This window comes from Echinops telfairi, unplaced genomic scaffold, assembly GCF_000313985.2.
Source record: "Echinops telfairi isolate 266 unplaced genomic scaffold, ASM31398v2 ScPeMD7_18;HRSCAF=68, whole genome shotgun sequence".
Taxonomy (NCBI): domain Eukaryota; kingdom Metazoa; phylum Chordata; class Mammalia; order Afrosoricida; family Tenrecidae; genus Echinops; species Echinops telfairi.
Genome location: NW_022103915.1, coordinates 98,995,515 through 99,022,281, shown reverse-complemented (window position 1 = coordinate 99,022,281; position 26,767 = coordinate 98,995,515). Strand labels below are relative to the sequence as shown.

Sequence of the window (26,767 nt, the reverse complement as noted above, 5' to 3'; positions counted from 1 at the left end):
AGAGGGGGAGGCGGGGGAAAGGAAGTGGGTGTTAACAAACCCAGGGACAAGGGAACAATAAGTGATGAAAATTGATAGCAAGGAGGATGTAGGAGGTCTGGTAGGGCTGGATCAAGGGCAATGTAACTGAGAGGAATTACTGAAACCCAAATGAAGGCTGAACATGATAGTGGGACAAGAACAAAGTAAAAGGAAATAGAGGAAAGAACTAGGAGACAAAGGGCATTTATAGAGATCTAAATACAGGCATGTACCTATGTAAATATATTTATATACAATGGGGAAATAGATCTATGTACATATATTTATAGGTTTAGTATTAAGGAAGTAGGTAGACATTGGGCCTCTATTCAAGTACTCCCTCAACACAAGAACACTTTGTTCTAATAATCCATCACTCTGATATGCTCACCTTCCCGACAACAGAATTGCTGAAGACAAAGCTGGTGCATAAGCAAATGTGGTGAAGAAAGCTGATGGTGCCCTGCTATCGAAAGATATAGCATCTGGGGTCTTAAAGGCTTGAAGATAAACAAGTGGCCATCTAGCTGAGAAACAACAAAGCCTACATGGAAGAAGCACACCAGCCTGTGTGATCATGAGGTGTCGATGGGATCAGGTATTAGGCATCAAAGACCCAGAGCAAAAAATCATAATGTGAATGAGGCGGGGAGTGCAGAGTGGAGGCCCAAAGCCAATCTGCAAGCAATTGGACATCCCCTTACAGAAGGGTCATGGGGAGAAGACGGGCCAGTCAGGGTGCAGTATAACACCGATGAAACATATAGCTTTCCTCTAGTTCTTTAAAGCGTCCTCCCCCCACTATCATGACCCTAATTCTACCTTACAAATCTGGTTAGACCAGAGCATGTTCATGGGTACAGATAAGAGCTGGAAACACATGGAATATAAGACAGATAAACTCCTCGGGACCAATATTGAGAGTAGTCATACCAGGAGGGGAAGGGGAAGGTGGGGAGAGAAAAGGGGAACCGATCACAATGACCTACCTATAACCACCTCCCAGGGGGATAGACAACAGACAAGGGGGTAAATGGAAACATCAGACAGTGCAAGTCATGAAAAAACAATTTATAAATTATCAAGGTTTCATGAGGGAGGGAGGAGGAAAAAATGAGGAGCCGAGGGACAAAAAGCAAGACAGCAACGACTGTAGAAACAACGACCACCCCCAACATAGGACTGTACTTCCTTTACAAAAATGCACCAAAAAATTTGCCTGCATATATCTCCCAGAAGATATCAGACAGGCCCTCGCCATCCCAGGGCATGTACCCAATAAACTTCCAAGGCACTTACCCGGCTGGGTAGGCGACTAAACCTGACCGGGGGTCGCAGGCCAGTCCCCTGCCTCCAGATACTGTTATTCCCAGCACTTTCTCCAAGGTCACCTGTTGAAACAAGAGAAGAGACATGTTATGAGCAGAGTAGGGTAGGGAAGAAGGTGCAGCAGGGCCCTGGAACCACACTGCAAGGCTAGTGCCTTTTTCAGGAAAATGTAGTTCCTGATTTCTCCAGGTTCTGTCCTAACCATAGGTCTCTTTCTGTTGCTGCTGCTGCTGCTGAGAATCTGTACAGCAGAACAGATAACAATTCAACAATTTCTACCGACAAACGTCAGTGACCTGAATTACAGTCTTCAAGCGGGGATACCATCTTACTCTACATTTCTGACTTGTTCCTCCCCCATCAACATCAGCTCCTTGTTGCCCCTTAAGTTTCGTTTGCAACCTGAAGAGTCTGATCCCACACAGACGCTCTTGTCGTTGTGGGCGCCATCGAGTGCGTTCTGACTCATCGCAAACCTATGCACAACAGACAAAGCACTGCCCACGCCTGCCCCATCCTCACAATTGTGGTGATGTTTGAGCCCATTGTTGCAGCCACTGTGTCAATCCATCCTGTCCCTGGCCTCCCACTTTCTCATTGCCCCTCTACCAAGCACGGTAGCCTTCTCCAGGGGCTGGTCTTTCTTGACGTGTCCAAAGTACATGAGATGAAGTCTCACCATGCTTGCCTCTAAGAACCATTCTGGTTATACTTCTTCCAAGACCTATTTATTTGTTTATTCTTTTGGCGATCCATGGTACTTTCAACATTCTTCACTGGCACCATAATTCAAATACATCAATTCTTCTTTGATCTTCCCTTCCCCTTATTCAATGACAATTTTCACATGCATCTATGGCAATGGAAAATACCATGCCAGTGCAGTGTAGCACCAATGAAACATACAACTTTCCTCTAGTTCTTTAATGCTTCTGGGCCCCCCCGCCCCCCACCCCCCTCACTATCATGACCCCAATTCTACCTTACAAATCTGGGTAGATCAGAGCATGTACACTGGTACAGTTAAGAGCTCGAAACACAGGGAATCCAGGGCAGATAAACCCCTCAGGACCAACAATGAGAGTAGCGATACCAGGAGGGGAAGGGGAAGGTGGGGGAAGAAAGGAAGCAGTGATCACAATGATCGACATGTAAACCCCTCCGAGGAGGACAGACAACAGTAATGTAAGACATGAAAAATAATAATAATTTATAAATTATCAAGGGTTCATGAGGGAGAGAGGGTGGGGGAAGGGGGAAATGAGCTGATACCAAGGGATCAAGTAGAAAGAAAATGTTTTGAAAATGATGATGGCAACATATGTACAAATGTGCTCGACACGATGGATGTATGGACTGTGATAAGAGCTACATGAGCCCCCAATGAAATGATTTCCAAAGAAAGAAAATACCAGGCCTTGTGTCGGGGCACTTTAGTCCTCAAAGTAACGGCCTTGCTTTTGAACACTTTAAAGAGATCTTGTGCAGCAGCTCGTCTTTTATCTCCTGGCTGCTGCTTCCATGAGCACTGACTGTGGATCCAAGGAGGACAAAATCTTTGACAACTGGAATCTTTTCTCCATTGATCATGATGTACCTACTGCTACAGTTGTAAAGGTCTGGGTTGTCACCCAGTTCTTCTGGCCTCATGGTAAAGGACGCAATTGTTCATGAAGGCAATTAGCCAAGCATTCCATTCCCTCCACCTCTTCCTGGTTTTCCTTCTTTCCCTACTGCTCCAGGCACAGAGCAGTTGGCGTACCTTGCATTGCTGCTTGCACTACACCACGAGGGGGTCATGCAGGCCTCTTGATGCCCTGGAAAAGCCTCAGGTGCCGTTAGCAGGGCTCAGTCTGCTGGTACCCTGGGAAAGAAGCAACTGGCCATCGAAGATCAAGTATTGCCTCAACCCAGGAAGGCACCATATACAAGAGAAAGCCGTGGGTCCTCAGATGCCCAGAATTGAGGAGGTAACTGATCTTCATGCCTTGGTGGGCATAAAGGAAAGCCCCTATGATCTACTATGAATAAGAAAAGTGTTTGGTATCAACTAGGTAACACATCCCTTACTCTTGGCATCCCACCATGACCTTCTTCTCCATCGGAGGATTCTACCCCACAAGTGTCCTGCCAGTTCAGGGAGGCTACCTGCCTAGGAAACCTGGCTTAATGCAGTGTTTGCAAAAGCGCAGATTCTCAGAGTACTTTAATTATTATACTTCTCCCACAACTCCAGCAGAGATGAAAGGGAAAAGCCAATAAAGTACTCAGATATTCTAAGAGGGATCTCATGATCACATGAGAATGTGCCATGCTTCTCCTCACGATAGCTACCCCACATTCTGCAGCCCCAGGACACACATTGGACTAGTGTTGAACGAGTTCACTGGCCTTCCTACTACACGATCCCACGCTTGAGAGTCAGACTACAGTGTGATCTCCTGCTAGTCACTCCGGGTGCTGTCTCCACTAGAGCTGCCTGGACTCCCTGCACTGGTCCTCAGAGAGGTCTTGGATCTCCCTTGGCTCAGCAAGGGGGGGCCTCTGACTAGTCATGTAAACCGGCTGGACTGTTTATAGAGCGAGGAGGGGACCCAGAAACCCTCTTGAGGTGTTCCTGCTTTATGGCAGGGTGGGGGGATCCCGGAAACCATTAAGATAGTCTTCAGATCTTTTCTCTTTAACATTACTAACTGGAAAACTCAACGTGCTCTTAGAGGACCACTTTAGTTTGAACTGGGCGGGTCATCGTGAGGGAAGCAGAGTGCCAGGTCTTCCTCCTGCAGAGCCACCGAGTAGGTTGGAGCCCCAACCGCTCAGGTAGCAGCAGAGCACTGTGACGTTGTAGCCTCGGAGCTAGCTCTTCAAGCCTGGCGAAAAGGCATTCAGGGGAAGGTTTAGGCTGCCACCCCTGCTCCTGGGCACGGCGCCCTCTGGAACATTCCTGCTGCACCATCTGGCTCCACAGAGGAGAGAGCATCCTTTCCCAGGTGGGTGCAAAGGTACAATACAACAAATCAAGTACCTGAGGGAAACCGCTGTGCGCCTAGGAGTCCCTTCAAGCTCTTCTGGTTTCAGGCAAATCTCTGGATTCAGATTAGCAAGGTTCAAAAAGGTCTTAAAACTTTTTGACCGAGATCCATAGTATGGCAAACATTTTATATCTTGTCCCAGTGCATAAATACATGCATGTGTGCATGCATATACGACAGAAACAAAGGTTCGAGAAAACAATACTTGGTGTTATTGCACGTGACACACTCTCCCCTTAGGCTTCAGCTCTGGCCCCAAAGAAACAGAGCAGTCTGTTGGTTCTCCATTGCCCTGCTCTCGATGGGGATGTGAGTAGGTGTCTTGTGGGTTGATGATCCAATTCCCCAGAAATTTACTTCAGAGACTACCTTGGACTTTTTCAACACTGCTCTAAAGCAGGAAGCACATGTGTTACTCAGATGTTTATCAAACTTTTTGACCATGATCCATGGCATTAAACACATTTTATCTCATGATCTGGTAGATGCATACATGCATATGTGTGCATGGTATAAACCTGAAAGCTAAGTTCTAGAAAACAATACTTGTTATTGCATGCGACCAAGGCTCCTTTCTAGTCTGTTTCCTTCCGAGCCCACTGCATTGGTCTCGTGTCCCACGAGCAGCCTGAAGGCCCCAGCACGTAGGTGGTGCTCAGTGCCTGCACTGGACGCTGCACAGAGACACAGTACTTCCAGGTGAGGAAAACCCCAAGAGCAGGAGTTTGGGCTCCAAGCTTGGCTTATTTTCAAAGCATTTATGGGTTTGTTTGTTTTTCTTTTTCTGGCTTTGCAGCTATCCAAGGAAGAAATAGCAGTTTCCTTTGGCTCTGTGGATGGGGAGGAGAGGGAGGAAAACATTCAGGGCCATCAGCTGGTTTTTATTTTATGTTCTTAACTCAAACCAGCTTCCTGTTTGCAGGGAGCTTTGCGGCTGAGCTCCACTTTCAAAGGATTGGCGAATCTGGAGTTCCTGCATGGTCTCTAACATCCAGGCTTACTTTGCGAGGTTCAGGGCAATGGACTTTATGAAATGACACACTCGCTCTCTTTAATAACCTTCTCCCCATCCTCTCTTTCCAAAAAGGGTATAAAGCTTCCACTTGCCCTAGAAACATGGAGACAGACACATCCTGATACCCACGGCTAACACACCACAGGCTAAAGGGCCCACGTCCACACAATTGTGGAGCCCGTTCCCTATCAGAGCTTCACTTCTCACCAACCCAGAGACTGTAACATTCACCAGCACACACCAGAGTCAAGCTGCTAGTACCACTCATGCTCCCAGCTGGTCTCCCTACTTCAGCCCTCACCCCCCATAGATGATTCTCAACAGAACAAACCACCAGATTCCCTTAAAGTATAAACGAGATCATGGTATCTCTCTGCTCAACAACCCTCAAGTTCAAACCCAAATGTTTTGCCCAGGTTTAGCAGGCCCTCGCAGTATCAGGCCTCTCTGACCTCATTTCCTACTGTCACCACTCTACTCCATCCAACCGGCCACCTTAAGCATCACAAGCAGTCTAGCTTCGGGTTCTTAGCATATGCTACTCCTTCTGCCCCAAAGCTCTCCCTTAGCTAGTCACCCAGCTCTCTCTCACAACGGACTTAGGGCTGTGGAGAGCTGCCTGACACAGAAAGGGCCCTTGACAGAGATCTAATGAGTAAGCAAGTGTGTGGCACAGGTGGCTCCCAAACAAGGAAAGACCAGTCATCAATACTCCAGTGAAAGGGGGGTTTCAGATGGTGGAGTTGCTCCCCACCAAGCATCTGAAATGGGTAAAGCTACAGGGTTGCTATGAGTCAGAACTGACTTGATGGCAGTGGGTCTGGTTTTTTGGTTCGCTAAGGATGGGCATACAGAGAGCCCAATGATCAGGGAACATTTGGTTTTGTATACAGAACAGGAGCACAAAATTGCTCCTTCTATTATTCTGTAAGAGAAAAATTCCATTATCCTTTCATTCCAGCTTCCAAGAACTTGTTGAAGCCACCTTATATAGTTTTACTTACTATCTGTTCTACATATCTCGGAAACCAAAAAACCAAACCAGTCGCCTTCATGTCCATTTCAACTCACCTCAACCTACAGGACAGACTCAGACAGTCCCCTATGGTTTCCAAGGCTGGAACCTTTGTGTAAACAGATGGCACGGAGCGACGAGTGGCTCGAACAGCCAATCTGACATTTAGCAGCCAGGCACTTAACCAATACGCCCATAGGACCCCAAATACTGCAGAGTCAATATGAAAAGAGAGGAAGGATGTGGTCCAACACATGGTTGTGGTGCTCAGTACTTTGTAAGAAATGTCCTTCTGTAGCTCACACCCCCATCTCTCTGTCCTCCAGGTGTTTCGCTGACCCAGACTGACCCAGCAATGGGTTAGAAAGGGTAGGAAGAACTCCAAAAGGTATATTTTTGTTGGATTTAGGCTTCTTACTTATGGGTTATAAGGTGGTACATGTACACGGTGCTCTGTCACTGTCTAGTGACACTGTCAGTGAACCTTTCAGGAACCAGTGTGTGTCCCTCTTGCTGACTGCTACTCATGGTAGCTGGTGATGAGTCAGGAGCCCCACAGCTTGGGTCCCTGACCCTGAGTAACTATGAGGAGGGAGGTCCCGTGCAGACCCCACAGTGAGCGTGCAGGATGAGCAAGAAATCAACTATTGGTTCAGTCATAGAAATGTTGAGGTTGTTTGTTATCACAATGTTACCTAAAACCCCCAAAATTCCCAACTTTTTTGTTTTGAGATAAAAATTAACAAATGAACAAGCATCCCAAAGAGCTATGCTTTTGTTTAGACAGGTAAAGAATTATCTATATTTACTATATTACAAAACAACTAAAATGTCTACACATGTGCTTATTAACTTCAAATCACAATAATAAACCCATTCCATGTTAACATCAATAACATTTTTATTAAAAATAACTCGATTTCCCAAAACAAAAGTAACAGTGAGAAAAGTGGCACTGTTTCGCAATTTGCAAATCTCTTTGCTGCCTAGCTTAATAAAAGACAGCTGGATTCTCATCTGCATTAAATGCACAGCCACATGTTATGCTAGTTGAAGCGTCGGAAAAGAAGCTGGCCTCCTTTGGCTACGTAGCTGGGGGAAAAGAGGCCGTCACGGACCTTCTTAGCGGAGCTGGGGGACTTCTGGGATCCTCAGCTCTCACTCTGAGAGACACTGACTAGCCTCTCTTGAATGCAGGTTTTAAAAAAGTAAGCCTTTGAGTGTAAAAGCACTCATGAAGGGAAATCAAGGCAGAGAAGAGGGTCTGGGGGAAAAGGGCTGTTCTGAAAGTCTAGGATGGGGCCTACAGCCAACCTCTGATAAGCACTTCAGATCCAAACCCCCAAGAACCAAAAGTCCGTGAAGCATAGCCCAAAACACAGCCACACCAGCTCAAGGAACTTTCGATGGTCAGTGACTGGAAGCACCGCTGCTACAGACCATTCTAGAGATGTCGCTTCATGCACCCGGAAACGCGGAGCGTGGGAGACGGTAGTGCTCCCCCGACAGCCAAAGGCAGAAGACCCGAGCTGTGGCAGTCTTGGCTTTGGCAGGTGGAGGGTGTCACATGGAGGACAGAAGCCGGTGTCATCTTTCCCCCAACACATGGCTGCTGAGGGCAGAACCACCACAGGGAGGGTGCACGGGCGTGAATCCCCACCACTCCCCACGCCCGAGGCAGGGCAGTACTGTGTGTGTGCGCCTGAGAAAAAGAAGGTAAGCAAAATCATTTCACTTTAATGAGATAAAGAGATAACTTCATAAAGGCCTGTTCCCAAGAGAGAATCAAAGAATAAAGGCAAGTGTTTAAGTGCTTTCTGGCTCTCATTAAAGTGGATGGAAAAAACAGGTGGCTCGGAAGCGACACCACCATTTATTCATCCAAAAAAGAACAGGGTTTTCCAACCTGCAGACTACAACCTATTAATACGTCTCAAAATCAATTTAGTGGGAAATGAATGAAGCAGAACAGAAAATACAAGTTCATGGCCTAGAGTAGGTATAATTATTGATGGTGCAACTTGTTCTTGGTGAGAGGGGGGAAGGGAAAGGGGAGGTGTCACACTGTAAATGTACTTCTTCATGTGTTGTTCTCAAAAAAAAAATGTTTGAAAGTCACCGTGACATTGTGAAGGATCCTAATGAAGAATAGACAAAGCCTACCCTCGAGAAACTCAACGCCACTAGAGAAGATGACGCCGCACTACATAGCTATCCAGCATGTGATGAGCACCGTGCGTAACATAAAGTGCTCACACAAGAGGAAGAGCATGGTTTCCAAAGAGGATCAAGGAAGGGAAACAAGGAAGACTTCTTGACTTTGTGGAGGGTGAAATGCTATTTGGGCTGGTCCTTGCAGTATAGACAGGATTTCACCCGCAGAAATACAGACACAAGTGACACTTGGTACAGGAAGCTGCATGTGCAGAACTTTGGCAGCAGGAAGGAACAGGGCAGGCAAGGAATGGTGAAGGCAAAGACCATGTAGGAGATTAAGCCAGGGAAGGGAGGTTGTGACAGACCATAAAGGGCCTTGAATGCTGAACTAAGGGGGAGGAGGTAGGGGGAGGAAGTTTATAGGCTTTGAGAGGCCATCAAAGGATTCTGAGCAGGGGATACAACAAACGTTGTTTTTTGGTTTGTTTTTTTACAAGCCAAATCTGGCAATGATGTCAGACATACACACAGGCAAGGGTGTCACAACAATCCTGGTGAGCAGTGTCGAGGATCTAGTCCAGGAGGAAGCTAGTGGGAGTGGGAGCGAAAGGAGGACTCCGATAGCACAAAGGTAGTAGTCAGGCTGGAGTGGGGAGTGTACAAGTCTGAAGACAGAAGACAGACAACTCACACTGAACCGCAGTGATCAGCAGCAGGGAGGGCTGTGAACAGAGGACGTGGGTCTAGACAAAGGAGGATGGGAGCCGGGAAGTCTGCTTCCGAGGTGTTGAGTCTAAGGCACTGCAGGGATATTTCGGAGGAGCCAGAGAACACTTTAAGGAACCCTGGTGACATAGTACCCACAGGGGCAGTTCTACTATGGCCTATAGGGTTGCTATGAGTCAGGATCGACTGACTCATTGGCAGTGGTTGTGTGTGGGCTTAAAAAAACACTTCAATTAGAAACAAACACAGGACTGGTACATGAGAGAGAATTATTCACAGGAGGGGAAAAGCACTGCTGGAAGTACAATGGGAAAGGAGATGAAGGGGGAGGGGGTAAGGAGAGAGAAACTGAGGCCAGAACCTTGGAGGAATACCTATTTTTAGAGTACGGAGAAAAGGAGATGCCAGGCCGTTAGAAAGGGTGGAGGAAAACCAGGAAGCTGGGGCAGCGGCGTTTCTAGAAGGGAGGGACAGTCAGATGTGCGGGCTAAAAGGACTGGTTCTCCAGATTCCAGAGGTATCAGCAACCCAGGCAGCACAGAACAGGGACCCTCACGGTTCCAAATTCCCAATGGAATCCTCGCCAGGGCCTTCCAAAAGCTTTTCTGGGCTCTACAGTCCCTGGATCTGATTATTTCACAAGCTGGAGGGGAGCTAACAGTCACAATGGCACTGCTAGGAATAGGCCTTTTGCTTGGGCTCCTGGCATAAACTGTTCATTTCTGCTCTCCCGTTCCTAGTGTGAAGGGCCACAACAGCGATCCACAAAGCATGGGAACAGCTAAGAGAGAACTAAGAGGCCAGAGCCTCAAAAGGCCAGGGTCACCTAGGATTGGACTGGCCTCAAACTGGTGAGGAAACCCTGGCAACTGGGAGGAAGCAAGCTCGCTCTGCTTTTGCTGCCATGAGCACTACCCGCTCCCTTCTTCCACCTCCCTCCTCCCACTTCTCAACTCCACTCAATACAAGTTATAAATACCTGACTTATAAGTCATTCCAGCCAAACCATGGACTTGCTCTTTCTATAAACAGACATGTCAGAGACCTGTCCAAGGCAGAGCATTCTGCAACTTACCCGCCCTGCCTGCGGGTTAAGAATAACGCTGCTCGCCTCTTGCCCACACACTGCACTCTAATCTCCCCCAGTGGACTCGCCACCAGATTCTGAGAATCGCCACTTACTCAGAAGCCACAGAGGAAGCCCAGCAGGCACTGGGCAGAGATTCAGTAGCTGGACCTGGAGGGTGGAGGGGGGGCTGTTTATAGCACTGTAACACTCCAGGTTCACCCCTGCTCTTTCCATCTGGTCAGAGGCAGGAAGGGGCACAATGACCTGGCTACAGATTGTGAAAAAGGCCTGGGGAAGGCAGAAGATAGAGCAGCAGGAAAAAGAAGAGGGACAAGAGCTTGGTCCACTCCTACTGGCTCTAGCATTTAGGGTGTGTGTGGGTGGGTGTGTGTGTGCGTGAGTGCGTGCGTGCAGTCCTACTGACTCTAGCGTTTATGGGTGTGTGTGTGAGTGTGTGTGTGTGTGTGTGTGTGTGTGTGTGTGTGTCTCCACAGCAGGCCTAAAAATGAGGTCTGACCTCTCCTCACCAAACAGGTTACAGAAAGAGGAAGGCCAAGTGGTCTTCCTAATGCCACAGTAGCCCATGAGGCCAGAGCTCACTCAGGTCCTGCTCATAGGACAATCTACACTGTCAATGTGGACAGCTGACACCAATTTCCAAGGCAACGGACATTACAGTGTCATGAGAATCTGATTTCGTGTGCAGATGGAAGAGGAGGTCAGGCTGGCATCAGACCAGAGGGGGAGGGGGGGAAGGAAACTCTAGCTAAAAGGCTCAGTTATAGTATAACCATCTGCACATGGCCAAGTCCCGAGCACGCTCAAACCTCACTCACACAGTACCTGGTACTGAGCAGGCACTTTTGCCCTCCCTTCCTCTCTCACAGTTATTACATGGGGATGGGTAGGAGAGGTCTCAATTGAAGCAAACAGAATAGGAAAAAATAATTCTCTAAGGCCAGTCTTCTCTACAATAAGACCATACTAGAAAAAAAAAAAAAGTTGAATGAGGCAAAAGTCTGATCATCGACAAGGGTTCAATCTCTCCTCCTTCACCAATTCTTCAGGCCTTTGTTCCCAACATGGTAACTAGGGAAAGTACACACTGCTCCTCACCAGACTAAGTGTGCAAAGTGAACGCGTGTCCTGGGGCAAAAAAGGGGAGTGGAGAGAGCTCTCGGTGCCCTTGCAATCACTCGACCCTGTGCCACCAGAATCCGCTGGAAAGAATGGCCGTTTCTTCTATTCTCTACAAATACTTACTTCCTTGCCATTCCCAGTGCCAAAACCCTAGGCCAGGCCTTCAGCCCCATATTCCTGGAGACAGCAGTGACTGTCTAACCGGTCTCCTCCCGGCAGATGCTGGCCTGCTTTCACAAGAGTAACCTTTACATGGCTTAACACTCCAAAACCCCATTCCAACTCACAGGGGCAGTCAGAGCGACTCACGGCGCTCATATCCCTCATCTGCTCAAGAGCCCTCAACAGTTCCCTCAGGCCAACTCAATGCAGGAGAAATGTCTCAGCACAACATGCAAAGCTGTCAGTGGGCCTAACCTTCTCCTATTTCCTACTACTCACCTACACGACCCATGCGTAGTCAGTCTGGATTATTCAATCTTCTCAGAAGGAGCCTTGGGCTTTAATTCATGTTCTTCTTCTACCGGGAATGTCCCTCCCCTTCATTAGATCATACGGAAATCCTAACCTTCTTTCAAGGACTAGCATAAATGCTACATTCTCTATGATGCTCCCTATGGTCACCCTGGGCTGAAAAGATGGCTCTCTCCTTGGTTCTCAGAAAGCCGCACTTGATTTATTTCAATCACATGGCATGTCCTATTTAGTACCTTACCCTGAAGTTCCTTATAGTTTGTCACACCTCTCCTACTAATCTGTATCTCCAGGAGGGCAGAGGTTGTTCTTACAGCACAGGCAGTGCTTAAACAACAGCTCAAACCCACTAGCCTGTACTAACAGTACAGATTTACAGCCTCAGAAACCCACCGGGGCAGCTCTGCTCTGTCCTGTAGGGTCACGACGAGTTGGACTGGCTACAATGGCACTTGCTGAACAAGGGCATGTTGTTTGATCGCCTAGAGAACTGCTTCTCCTCCTTTCTATCCTGTCAGTGTCAGAAGTGCAAACAGGAAGCAGGATTCTGATGTCTCTTCACCCAGACCGGAGACGGTCTCAACGGCAATGTCCATGTGTCTTCAATGACCACACACAAACGTTTGTTCTCGTGACTCTGACGTCAATAGGCCGTACAATGTTAGATATAGAAATGACAATAGTGTTGTTTTCAAAATTGTTTAAATGCCCTTTTTCAGAAACAGAGTCAAGCACATATTAACAGTGGCCATCTCTGGGTGTTGGACTTATGGAAAGTATGTATTTAATGAGATAGCTTCAAAAAGGTCACGGAAAATAGATAAAGATAATGGAATTTTCCCTCAACATTTTTGAAGCTCCCTTGTGTTTACCTAATCTTACCAAGGAAATATTTCTGAAGGTATTAGAAATTGAATCTAATGGGTTTGTGAGATGATATTTGTATGTGCTATCGTTTCTAAAGAAAAGCTTACTATATCAGATAAATTTTTCATCAACACCTGTGCATAACTGTCTTAATGAGTATACAGAATTAATATTTTTAACATACTAGTTTTAAATGAAACCAATTTTAAATGAAACTTATATGAAACATGCATATTTAAACTGGATATTTTTGTTTATTGGTTTTCTCTAATTAAAAAGTAACAGACTCATTGTACAGAATTCAAACATTAGAGAAACATATATAACAGATAAATATCCACCAAAGCCACTACCTCTCCCTGAGCTAACCAATATGAACAATGGCTTAGTATTTACAGTCTCACTTTTCTCAACACACATACTCACACGTATGTGTTTGAACAAAGACATAATTATTAACATAAGAATATCTGTTAGACAATATGCTTCTTATGTTCTCATATAATTAATTCATATATCTCTTATATCCCACATCAGTACATAAAAGACATCATTATTTTTAGCAAGTATTTCATTTCATGGATGCACACCAATCCTCTATTGAGGGCTAATTAGATGATAGTACTTCATAGATTCCACTATTAGCAGAGATTTCCCTATTAAGAATCACATCAGCACACACTTTTATGCTGTTGTGTGAGTGGACACACAGAACAAGACCTCAGAATGATAACTGCTGGATCAAAAAGTATGGGTAAACACGGGTTTCTTCTACTGACTTACCACATTATCCTCATTATATTGGACTGAAGCGTGCTTTCACCCACACTGTAAGGTAAGATACACCTGTCTCGCACTTCTACTCTCATTTTCTTTGGTTATTGCTGCTGGTAGTGGTACTTTCATTTTTTAAGCAAAAAATGTTTACAATGGAACAATTCACTTTGTTCACATTAGAAACTTAAAGCAGCAGGTAATAAAATTAATGTATTTTCACTCTGCCTATAGATTCTCCATCTGGAAAGAAAAAGTCTGGGACTAATTTCCTCCCCAAATTAATTCTCCACATAAATAAATTAGCTCTCAAAGAAGAAAAGGTTCTATCAAAATTAAAAGTCATGACTATTAAAAAGGCCTCTCCTTAAAGGCTTGAAGGTAAACAAGCGGCCATATAGTTCAGAAGCAAAAAGCCCACATGGAAGAAGCACACCAGCCTGTGCGATCACAAGGTGTCGAAGGGATCGGGTATAAGGCATCATCAGAACAAAAAATCTTACCATAGTGAATGAGGGGGGGAGTGCGGAGTGGAGACCCAAAGCCCATTTGTAGGCCACTGGAAATCCCCTTGCAGAGGGGTCTCAGGGAGGAGAGGAGGCAGACAGGGTGTGATGTAGCAAAAATGAAGCATACAACTTTCCTCTAGTTCCTAAATGCTTCCTCACTCTCCCCACTATCATGATCCGAATTCTACCTTGCAAGTACACTGGTACAGATAGGAACTGGAAATACAGGGAATCCAGGGTGGATGATCCCTTCAGGACCAATGGTGTGAATGGCAATACTGGGAGCGTAGAGAAAGGGTGGGCTGGAAAGGGAGAACCGATTACAAGGATCTACATGTGACCTCCTCCCTGGGGGACGGACAACAGAAAAGTGGGTGAAGGGAGACGTCGGACGGGGCAAGATATGACAAAATAATAATTTACAAATTATCAAGGGCTCATGAGGGAGGGGGGAGCAGGGAGGGAGGGGGGGGAGGGGAAAAATGAGGACCTGATGCCGGGGGCTTAAGTGGAGAGCAAATGTTTTGAGAATGACGAGGGCAATGAATGTACAAATGTGCTTTACACAATTGATGTGTGTATGGATTGTGATAAGAGTCATAGGAGCCCCTAATAAAACAATTAAAAAAAGGCCTCTCGGCAGACACAGAAAACTGGGGCTCCCCGTCCCCCAGGTCACTGGTTGACATTTTTTCTTTAAGCCCTCAAATCATACCCACAGCCCTGACATAAGGTCCGTAGAAGTTAACATCAAAAAGACTATTTGCTAAGTGTTTGCTTAGGTGAGTGGTTCAGATGCTGCTGATGCAGGTGAGAGCACTGACAAGAAACAGGTGCTAAAGAAAGAAGACAACAAGAGCAGCACAGGGGGGAGGATGAAATGTCAAACTGCGACTTCTTACAAATGGGAATTTGAAGAAAAGGAAAATCTTATCAGATGTTAGAAAGCTCCTCACCATTCTCGATCTATGGACCCTGGTCACACGATCCAGAGCTTGGGGTCGCTTTCATCTCATGGAGACCCTCAAGTTTCCACAGGCTAGGCTTGACCCAAACTGTCAACCTTTGGGTCAGTACAAACTCACTGCCAGAGTCCACTCTGGCTCCCTGCAGCCCGATAGGACAGAGGAGCCTGCCACGGTGGGTTTCTGAGACAGTAAGCCTCCTTTTTCTCCCGAGGAGCGACTGGTAGCTTTAAACAGGTTACCCTTGCAGTTTGCAGTCCAACGTGTCACCATTATGCCACCAGGGCTCCCAAGAGCCACCCTTCTGATAACACTGAGGAGCCTCCTCAACATTAGCAACCTCTTATCACTGTCAAGCAGGAGTCCTGGTGACACACTGGTTAAGTGCTTCGCTGCAAAACAGAAGCTCAGAGCTTTGAACCACCAGCCACTCCACAGACAAAAATGTGACATAAAAATTCCTTAAAGATTTACAGACTTAGAAACCCTATGGGGTAGGTTTACCTTGTCCTAGGGTAGTGGATTTTTAAAGCTAGAAACATATGTAGTCATTAAAATGTGCTTCCGGCTTCTCCATCTCACTTCACTCTGCCTTTCCACTCTCCCTCCCCACTGGAGAAGCCGGCAGGATTCGACTGCCAATAAAGCCTGTAATCCAGGGAAAAAAAGAACGAAAAATGTGCTCTCACATTTACTGAACTAGCCCAGTTACCATTGCGGCAACCCTACCTCATGGCACGCCTGTGTGCGTCCAGCAGTACTGTGCTCATCGGGGATTTGCATGGCTGATTTCTCAGAGGCAGAGTGCCAGGCCTTTTTTCTGAGATGCCTCTAGGTCAGCGGTTCTCAACCTGTGGGTCACGACCCCTTTAGGGGTTGAATGACCCTTTCATTGGGGTCGCCCGATTCATAACAGTAACAAAATGACAGCTATGAAGTAGCAACGAAAATAAGGTTATGGTTGGGGGGTCACCACCACATGAGGAACTGTCCGAAAGGGTGGCAGCAGGAGGAAGGTTGAGAATCACTGCTCTAGGTAGACTTGAACCTCCATGTGAACTGCATGCATCACTCGCCCGATTAAACCTCATTTAATCTTACAACAGCCCCAGGAAGAAGGCGATTAATCGTCTGTTTTACCAATGAGAAGCTAGCTCCTCAAAAGCAGGGATAGCAGCCCCTGCATGCCCCTCCCCTTCACTCCATACTGCCCTGGCTTGGCTCCTCAAAATATGGTCCATAGAAGATTACTGCTAACATCACTTGGAGCTTGGTGGAAAGAGTTTCAAGGCTCACCTTACCCACTGCCATCCAGTGGATTGTGACTCATAGTGCTCCTCTCTGTAAGGTTTCTACGAGAGCAAAGAGCCTCAACTTCCTCCCTCACTGTGGCTGGTGGGTTTGAACCACCCATTTTCCAGTTAGCAGTCCAATTCTTACCAGACATCATTCCCAGGGCTCCTCAGAGCTCTGAAATCAAAATCTGCATTTATTTCAACAAGAGTCCCACTTCCTCTCCCCCACTGTCTATGTAATACCAGATAATTAGTCCTATTCTCCAGCCAGCTCTGGGTTTGCCCTGAGAGAAAGAGTCTGAGTGAGACCAAAGCAGCCCGGGGAAGGAAGCCCATCCCAGCAGAGAGTCACGTTTAGAAAAGTCTACTCCAAGTTACGATGTCATATGAAAACAAGCATGGGGTGCAAAGATACCGTGCTCTCCCCAAGAGAGGCCAGCCCCTGAGTGTCAGGGTACCGGAGGCAGGCCAGCAACCTGTCTCCTGCTGACAGTCTAGTGCTGACAGGCAGCTGACAGCTTTACTCCCAGGCACTAGCGAGGTGGCAAGGGTCAGGCTTTCTGAGCATGCTCCGAGCTCCTCCCCAGAGATCACAACAGCAAGTGGGCTGCCCTCCACCCAGTTCACCTAGGCTGGGGCTTCCTTTACCCAGGACTGAAACTGGGGCAGCGGCAGGAGGCCAGACTTCCAGCTCCTATGTTTCTGTGCTTATGGTTATTATCATAGGAGAGAGAAGAGAGAAGAAATCATAGGAGAGAGAAGAAATCAAAGAATAAGGGCCTTCCAAAAGTCCATGGAAAAATGAGACTGAAAGACAAAGAAAAACTTCCATGATCTTTTTAAGACTCTCCTCATAATACAATTTGGACTCAAGGGAAGCAAAGCACATGCTCTGGGAACTTCGTAGCCCTGGGGTCCACACAGACAAACTGAGTCAGGCGGGCAGGTGGCCTCATTTCTACTCATTTTCCTATTCGCTGGTCCCCAGTTCTCACCATCCAGGGCAGCCCTGGGCATGGAACTTCTCTCTCCTCCATCCTTACTGCCCCCATCCAAAAACAGCCAATCTGACCCAGCCGTTCCCTGCAGCAGCTCTCAAAGACAAGCTCAGTGGTGGGTAGGGAGAGGCAGAGACACGAGAGAGGGAATTCAGAGATAAAGTGGGAGAGATCTGGGGTAGCAACTAAATTCCCAAACCAGACTCACTGCCCTCGAAGTCGATTCCGACTCATAGCCACCCTACAGGGCAGAGTAGAACTGCCCATTTGGGGTTTCTGAATCTTTAAATCTTGAGAGGAGCAGACAGCCTCATCTTTCCCCAAAGGAGCGGCAGGTGGGTTTGAACTCTGGCTTATGTAGTTAGCACCAGCAACTAGTTAAACATATAAGGCACACAGTCAACCTACCAACCAGAGCACAGCAGTTTAAAGCCTCATCTCTTTCACACACACACACACACACACAAGGGCATCTGTCCATCTCTATTTCACTTCCCACCTCACCTCAACCCAACTAGAGGAGCAGAATAAAAGGATCTGGGACCCACCACACAGCTGGGCCCTGTCAACTTGACATGCAAACTACACAGCTCTATCGACACCCAGGGCAAGACGTGGGGTTAATGGTTCAAGAACCCTGGTGCTGGAGCAGAATGCAAGGAGCAAGTACACAGAGGGACCAGAATCTCTGAGCTATGGTGATGAAGTGAAGTCGGAGAACCCATCACGTTGATCTTTTGGGACTGTTGGGGAGACACAGTAAACGTTCTCAAGCTGAGTGCAGATGTGACTCTTGGTTAACTTGGCAAGAGCAACACTACGTGTACATTTGTGCTCAGTGTCGTGGTTTGCACATGGGAGCTCAGAAGGTTTTACAATGTTCACTTACTGTGAAACCACCAGGTATTCATCTGACCTTTTCTAGCACCGGTTTCCTCATCTACAAAATGGGGACAATATTTTCTTCACAGAGTTATGTGAAAATTGAAAATTATGTGTAATAGATGTAGTATAGCACCTGGTACACAGCAAAAACTCAATATGTTAGTTATTATTAATACTGCTATTATTGTTTCTAATATAACTACTAGGGGGAGAAGGTGAGGCCAAATGGGCAGGGCAACGATGGTTTCAACAGCATAATGCCTGAAATGGTGAACGGTACAACACCCTCATAACGACGGGGGGTGGGGGGGACACGACACAAACCGTCAAGGTCAAGTCTTTGTTTGGGTATTTGCATTTTTAAAACAAGGTCGCCTTGATTACATAAAACGCAAACCCCATCCCCATCCTCACCCACCTCCATGACACTGTTGGCGTCATAACTTCCTTCAGCACCTACTAAGGCCTCGGCAGTGCCCTACTTCTTGACCTGGGTGGTGGTCACATGGGGGAGCATTTTGTAAGTATTCGGAGTACAGTGCATTTCATAAAGTGTTCCGCATCGATTCTATTTCACACTTTCAGGAGGTCTGACTGTAAATGCCAGCACCCTTACCAGGGTCAGCTGCGCGGCTGGGAAACGCAAGCAGTCCACTGAAGGCACACATATCTGGAAACGGAGGGCACGTGACGAGCGAGCGAGGGCTGAGCAAAGACGGGAGCTCAGCACAGAGGGGCAGGGCGCACACCCTTCTCCAGATGGCTCGGAGAGAGAATTCGACAGTGTGGTTCCACAAGGGTGGTTCCACCGTCTCCATGTGAACTGAAATCTCAGCTGGGAAGGAAGGGCAGGGAAGGGGAAGTATCTTCAGCCTCGTTTCAGTTTTAGAAATACAGACTTAGAAATACAGTCTGAACACAATCTTGAAGGACTGCTTTATGAACTAGGGAATGAAAACAGCCTCACACACATAATCTATGGCAGGCTGACAGTGGGGGAGTCACGTGGAATTTACGACTTAGCAGTCTCAGAGGTGACCTCTATACACGGAAGTCATTTTTCTGTAAGAGTCCTTCAAAAACAAGGGAATGGAGTGACCACCAAGAAGTATAGTACAATGCCGAAGAAAGCCAAGGCTTGGAAAATCTGAGCGCCCTAAAAATACCCACCACACCATGCTCATTGCCCAGGCTGGCTGTGGCTTCTTGACTTTTTTATTTTTTAACTGTTTTCCTCTTTATTTGTAACGGTAACAGAAGTTTAGGTAAAATCCACAAGTGTGGTAATCAACCCCCAAGAAGGTGAGCAGCTCGCATTCTCTGCCTCTGCTGAGAGCTGCAGTGCAAAGGCAGCCTGCGGGAAACAGCGGAGCCAAGGCTGATTATCTCGCAGCAATGCAGACGTGCTAAGGTAACAATCCCAACCAACAACACTGTAGCTTTTTTCCTGACCAACACCTCGCATGCAGTCTGAACACGAAGTAAAACCAACAGATACTCAGAACAGGAGGAGGACAGACAGTGTTCCCTGAGAATTGAATAAACATAGTCCCATGGACGGTTTTCCAAACAAAGGGGCAGTGATAAGAGCACAAGCCCAGCTTTGGGCTCAGGAGTGGGGTCACCAAGGTCAGGCTGAAGCTTCAGTTCTACCAGTGTTGCTTCCTGAGTCACGAAATGAAAACACACAGATGACAAATGGAAGAGGGAGGGGAAGTCAGAGGAATACCAATGGCTCCTAAGAGACTCAGAATACTGGCAGCAGGGAAGATGGTGACTCAAACGGACCCAACCAGGGAAATCTGCCTCAGTGCAGAGCGAGAGAGGAAAGAGACACTTGGAAAAAGCCGCAGTGCCACTAGCCACAGAAGTGAGTGAGGCCAAGACGAGGAGGGGAGGCGCTGAAAGGCAACAGAGCCTGAAGGGACCGGCCGTTTAGGGCAGAGGAAGAAGTGCGGGGGCCCAGGGAAGGGGAATTCTCTCTCTCCCCCACCGTGAGAGTCACTTTGAAGGCTGAGGGCAGCTGCAGGCACGGAAGAAGGAATGAAATGAAGATCAAAGAAGCACAGCGATGAGAACACTGACACTTTTCCTTTCACACCACCTGTTCTGAAGATCCCAAGACACTTCATGGCCCGAATTAGAGAATACACGAGAGAGAAAACAAGAACCGCCCAAGGTCATTTACAAAGGCAGGGAGGAGCAGGGCTGCTGGCCACAGGGCCTCTACCCTTGGTCACCTATTGTAGGCAGAGAGCCCACTAAAATAACCACTGGACCCTCTGAGTCCCAAGGGAAGCGGGCAGTGGATGCTGTAAGTGGCCAGAGAATCCATTCAAACTCCTGGAGATTCCATGTGTACACAGTAGAGCCGCCCCATGGGGTTCTCAAGGCTATGCCTATCAGAAGCAGATCCCCAGGTCTGTCTCTAAGGGGGATCCGAACCACCAACCTTTCAGTTAGTGATGGAGCACTTACATGTTTGTCTCACCCAGGTACTAGATCCCACTGCCATCGAGTAAATTAAGATTCATAGCAACCCTACACAAGGCGGAGCTGTAGGTTGGGTGTTGGCTGCTAACTGTAAGGTTGGCAGTTCAAAACCACCAGGCACCCCTTGGTTAGGAAGATGAGGCTGTCTGCTTCCATAAGGATTTCTAGTCTGAGGGTTACTATGATTAGGAAATCAACTCAAGAGCAGTGGAACTGGAAAGTAGATAGGTGACATTGACATAAAGATTGGCCTGGACAGAGGGATATTATCACAAAGTTTCCTACTTCGGTCCACCAAGGAAATTCCTCATCTGCCTTAGTAAGGCAATGAGCGGCCCCTCAGATCTGACCCTGGAATAGTGTAATCCTCTCAAATCTCTCCTCACATGACAGTTTACAGAGCAACCGGTCTAGAAGACACAGGAGCTATTAAAACTGTAAGGAAGAGAATAACCCTGGCTAGGCTGGCTTTGTACCTGCACAGCCTACAAGACGCCTTCATGAGGGCTGGGTATGAAGCCCACAGACTTCAGGCTCTTAGCACCTACACCAACCAGTGCCACCAGTAGGCCTCTCGTGGAGTGTAAGACGAAGGAGCTTCAAAAAGTTTATGGAATTAAAAGACAAGTTCTCATGCACTTCTTAAGCCCCCTCTTATATATGCAACTTGACACACTTGACCCCCTGCGGTTCTGATTCAAGGTAGCTAGGATAGGGCCCAGGATGCGGATGTAGTTAAACATTGCTTGGGCATTCCTCCAAGCTGAGAGCCATCAAGCAAGGACAATGATTCATGAATGCTCTGGAAAGGAAACGTCTCCCCACTACCAAAGAGACAGATGAGAGTCTCAACACTTACACCTGGGGCTCACACACTGAGCAGAAGCTGAAATTCAATGACTGCCAGTTTACTCTCCCATGAAACCTATTTGCACAAACCCTTCCTAGTGCCACATATAAATGGCGCCATCATAAAGGCAAAGGCACCAGAGAAGAGAGAGGGAGACTATGAGTGCGATCTGCAATCATAAAAACTGAGACATAGGAGAAAGCTGCGCGTCACTCTGCCCATTGTTCCAGAGGGGATAAAACACAACCCCCACCGGCTGACCGCTACTGAGGAGGAGGGGGTTTTCAAAACTTACTTCACTTACTTTTTTCAAAACCTAACAGTCCTCCGGGACAGGCAGTCCTTTTGTATCCCTAACTTCAATCTTGCCTGCTCGGCTCCAGTCCATTTCTGTGCTTTGTTAAAACAGAAAAGCAGCCAAGCTCCCTCCACATAAAAATCTTTCAGAAACGCAAGGAGGGGGAAGGGTTGCAACACACTTGCTTCTTAAGGAAAACAGATTCATGCTGGTGAGGCACAATCGAGAGGAAAGGTAGGAGGCTGTGCCATGTAAAGGACTGGAGGAACTCGAGGGACCTTCACAAGCAATACCTTTGCATTACACTTCAACAACTCAGCAGACTGGACATAAAGGCCACTGATCTCAGGGATGCCACGCCCTTTAAGAAAGCAGAACACAAACCCCAGCTCTCACTTATTCTCAGAGGCTCAAACCCACCGGCTGCTCCTCGAAACAAAGATGAAGCTATTAAGATCCCGTAAGATTTACAGCCTCAGAAATCTTACATAAGGTCCCTCGGAGTCCAAATTGGCTGGAGCTGATGACAGTGGGATCTGCAAGGGGAGGCCCTGGTAGTGTGCGGTAATCATTGGGCTACTAATTGCAATGTCAGGGACCCCAGGAAAACTCCATGGCACCCGACTTCTATAAAGACTATCCCTTGGGAAGCCCTATAGAGCAGTTCTACTCCCTCCTATAGCGTCACAAGGGGTTGGAACCGACTCGCCTTCAGTGGGTTGGGGCTGGGTCTGAGTGGTGCCTTCAATCCTCATCTCTACTGGTTTTCACATTGGCTTTGAAGCACGCCCAGCCCTCTCCTGCAGGAAAAGGTCTTCATCAAGCACTACCTTTTGCACATGTGGACTACTTCGCTTCAGATCTCTCACACCTCCGTGGGCTGCGACACAACTTCTTTCTCGCCATCTTATTCCTACTTTTGGTTTCTCAACTAAGCAGTCACAAACGCCTCCTGACCATTTCTTATTTTCCTGGACTTCCAGGGTTACCCCCACTGTATTTGACACCTTTAAGTTATTCTTATTCATTTCCTCAGCAATCATTCACTTACTATTTACTGCACGCTTTACCCTGCCTTCAGCAGTATGATGTATGGAAATAAGAACACGACCCTCTGCCCCGAGGAAATGAAGACAATTAGAGATTGGTTCCAAGGTGCTGGAGCCTGGAGAGAGAGCCCAGTGAATATAAAGTGGGTCTAGAAATAAGTGCAGGATTGGATGAAAAGGAGGACGGCTACTGCAATTCAAAGCAACAGTCTGATTCAAAGAAGCAGGCCACCTAAGGCAAACGCTGCAGAAAACACCCGTGTCTCTTCCTCTTTTGCCCCCCAAAAGTGGCATGTGCTTTTTTCTTTTCAAACTTCAGAATTAGCTGTCCATGAACCAGAGCTCTCTGAAACCATGCATTAACCACAATCACCGCACATTCGGCAGCTCATGAGGCCTGATACCCCAGGGCCTGTGGGGGTTGCCACAGGCAGGATTTTACAGTATCTTAAGAAATCTTCAATCCAGGGAATGGAGAGTGCGATCAGAGCAGGCATCTTTAGGGTCCTAGGTACCCCAAAGCCAGCTAACTGTTCTTGGGTGCTCTTCTTCAAGTCGGACAGTTCAAGCAAGGGCCATTCAACTTCAGCTTAGCCTTTCCTTCACACCATGCTCCAGGGCAACAGGTCAAGTCATCTAAAGCAGTTTGAAGCACTGCTTTTGAAATCAGGACATGGAATGGTGGTGTGGGGCAGGGGGCGGTGTGGGGTGTGAGGGCTCTTTTTCCACCATTGCCTCGGTAACCTCTTCCCCTCTTGCCTCATTCTTCTGTGACATCTTCCCTGATTCTCCTAAGTAGATGTAGGGTCCCTTCCCAGTGCTCCCCATTAACATCATATATAAGCTTCTAAGACAGCATTTACCATACCAAACTATAATTATCTGTGTATATGCTGACTAGCCACACATTCCAAATGGTAAGGATGTTTCTATTCATCACTGGCACCCAGTAAACATTTGTTGAATGTATTAATGGTGAATGCCATAGAATGGGGACCATACCTTCTGATTCTAGACCAAAATTACAATACTAACACTACCTAAAGACCAAGCTCTTGGCCAGTACAAGAAGCCACAGATAGGAGATTAGTAGCTTCAGTAATGTTGGTCATTGCTAAGTTACCAGTCAAGAATATGAGGGTTTACAGGACCACGAATGAACCAGCACAAAAAAAGAGCCAACAGAATAAAATCTAAAGCAGTTTCTAAATTTCTGACTCATTCTCCTGCCTCCAGAGAACCCTATGAACAACGATTTTACTAAGAGCCCTTGTTGTGGTTGTTAGGTAGGTGCTGCTGAGTTGGCTCAACACAACCCTATGGAGAACAATGCCCGGTCCTGTAACATCGTCACAATCGTAGCTGTGTTTCGGTCTATGGTGGCAGCCATTGTGTCAAACCTGGGAAGAAGAACCCAGTAATTTACCTCTAAACAAAAATGGCCAGTGAAAAACTTATGAATCAGAGTTCTTAGAAGGACCAATAGCTCCAGTGTCATGGAATCTGTGGTTACTGTTGATTCAGTACAACCTCTGCTGAAATCGACAGGAAAGCTGTCTGCTTTCTGACCAAATCCAAGTAAGGGTCTGCTCCTGCTCGGCTCAGGGACAAGGATCTTTGCACAGTCCTCCCCAAACTGCCATGCTGGACGTTAGCCCTCTTAAATCATTCCTCCCTGGGTTTACTCGGCTTTGAAGAGATAGATACAGGCGAGGCAATAAAATGCTGCTATCGTAAATGCCTCTCCCCACAGCACTCCTGCATCACATGGGCTACTGTGTTTACAAGCTGCTAATGAAACACAAAAGTCTGATCTGATCCTATGGGAACAAAGTCTCGAATTTCCTCAGGGACTAAACAAATTTAGTCTACTTTGGTATTTCTAAAATTGTGGGGCTCACAAACCTGAAGAAAGTTTAAGCCCAGTAAGGAGATGAACAGGGACTTAGCCTCCAAGGAAGTAAGGCTGATAGGAAGGGGTTCTAGGCTTACAGAGAACGAGATAAGCAAATATTCCTCGGCAAATCAGCTGTATTCTTCTGGCAGGCTCCTGACACCTTTAAAGTTAGCAATCGGAAGAAGCTCCAAATAAGTTCATTTAGGTCTCTTAGAGAGGGGAGTAAATTTGTTTTGACCCTAGGCAAGGCATTTACCAAATCAGTTCCACGGGCCAGGTGTTTACTACAGCTCTTACATAACTCCAGCTGTGACACTAACACCTGCAGCTGCATTAGTCACAGTTTAGTCCTTAACAAGGTTTATGTCTCATGCTCCTCTGCCAAGAAGAGAAACTGAGTCACTGCCTATCAAATGGCTTCCCCAAACACAGCGTTGGTTTTAGTGGGGCCAGGAATGACCCCCTGCTGCCTTCCTGCATCTCTCCTGGATGATGCTTGGCATGCATGCCCACCTCTGCTGCCCCACTTTGTTCAGCCTGAAAGCGAATCCATGTGTGCTGGAAGGGCTGTGATGGGCTTACAAGGATTTTGAGAACCAACAGGAGTTTCTAGTTCTCCTCTTTCCCCAGAAAGAGGACGGTCAGAGAGGTGCCTGGAGCAGCAGAAGGTAAGACTGAGAAGGGACAGCTCCCAATACTAGAACCCACCTTGGAGCCGAGATCCTCCCGCCGGTTTCCTGCCTTACTCCGGCGTAGTTTGATGGATGGGGATCGTAGAAGGTTCTTGATCCGGCTGGTAATGGTTGACCCTTCCACAGCCATCATGATGAGGAGCCCTTGATAGAGTGCCTGGCTCCGTCTCAGCCCGTCTGTCTCAACAGCGGCACGCCCTTTCCACTCTACAGGGCCTTCCAAGGCGCCCACGTACTGACCTGAGAGGGCAGGGGTCACCTTAGCATTAGAGGAGATGCCTTACCTTCTGCCTGGCTGAGCCAACAGCTCGTGCGCGTCTAGGCATTACTCTCTCCCTTCCTGACTGCACTCTCCTTTCTGCCCCCAAGTCCTGCAGTCTTATAAAGCTCAAAAAAATTTAAAAAGTGGTGAGGGGTGGGGGGTGGGGAAGGATCCGACGCCTAAGAAGAAATGCCAGGTCCACACCGGCCAGAAGTGCTTCAGTGGTGGGATGGGGTGGGCCCTACCTAGCAGTGTGGGAAGACTGGTGACTGGTCTGGTCCCCGTTAATTCTCAACCGTTCCCATGGTACCTGCGGCGCTCAAGGAAGGGGGCCGCCGAAGCCACCAAGGAATTCCGCAGGGGCCCTGAGCACCTGCGCTGCGCCCGCGGGGTTGCCGTGCGCGGCGGGGCTCACCCGGCCCAGAAACCCGTTCCGCCACGGGAGCCTCCTCCACCCCGACCCTCCAGAGGTCGCTCTCGGTCAGCCAGACGGGCCCGGGACCTTCCCTTGCACAGCCCGTCCTCACCCTGGAAGCCCCTGTTGCTCGTCAGCGCCCCCGCGAGGGCCCACCCTCACCAGCCCTGAGGTGCGAGGGCCGCCTCGCTCACTGCGCCCTCGGGCATCGCGCTCGCAGAGTTCAGCTCCGCCGCGGCAGCGGCATCAGCAGCTATGGTGGCACGAGCGGCTCAAAACGCGAACTACCGCCCGGGCCAAACTCTGGCGCCGGGCGGGCGGGGCCAAGACAAGGGGGTGTGGCCTGTACCCAGGAGGACGTTAGGAGAGCAGGCGCGCCAGGCTTATGGGGGCGGAGCCAATGAAAGGACGTCGGAAGTAGATGACTTCGGGGTCCAGAACCACGGGTTCCGGTCAAAGCATTCGTAGGTACAGGTGGTCTCAGAATTGAGAGAACCGAGCCTTTTATGGTATTATCGGACCTAGTGCCCCCAGAGAACG

General features: G+C 47.8%; 1 protein-coding gene across 2 annotated transcripts in view; it reads right to left on the bottom strand.

Moving 5' to 3' along the window:
* Window positions 1–26,450, bottom strand: part of MAPKBP1 (mitogen-activated protein kinase binding protein 1) — a 66,681-nt gene extending 40,231 nt beyond the window's left edge. Inside the window, exons 1-3 of one of the 2 annotated variants that reach the window (XM_045287846.1) lie at window positions 26,340–26,450; window positions 25,567–25,790; window positions 1,321–1,412 (exon numbers count right to left, since the gene is read on the bottom strand). In XM_045287846.1, the coding sequence (XP_045143781.1) occupies window positions 1,321–1,412; window positions 25,567–25,683 (209 nt within the window). In that variant the 5' untranslated portion in view covers window positions 25,684–25,790; window positions 26,340–26,450. The remainder of the gene's footprint in view (window positions 1–1,320; window positions 1,413–25,566; window positions 25,791–26,339) is intronic. The other variant, XM_045287847.1, reaches the window with a different exon arrangement.
* Between the last annotated feature and the right edge of the window lie 317 nt (window positions 26,451–26,767).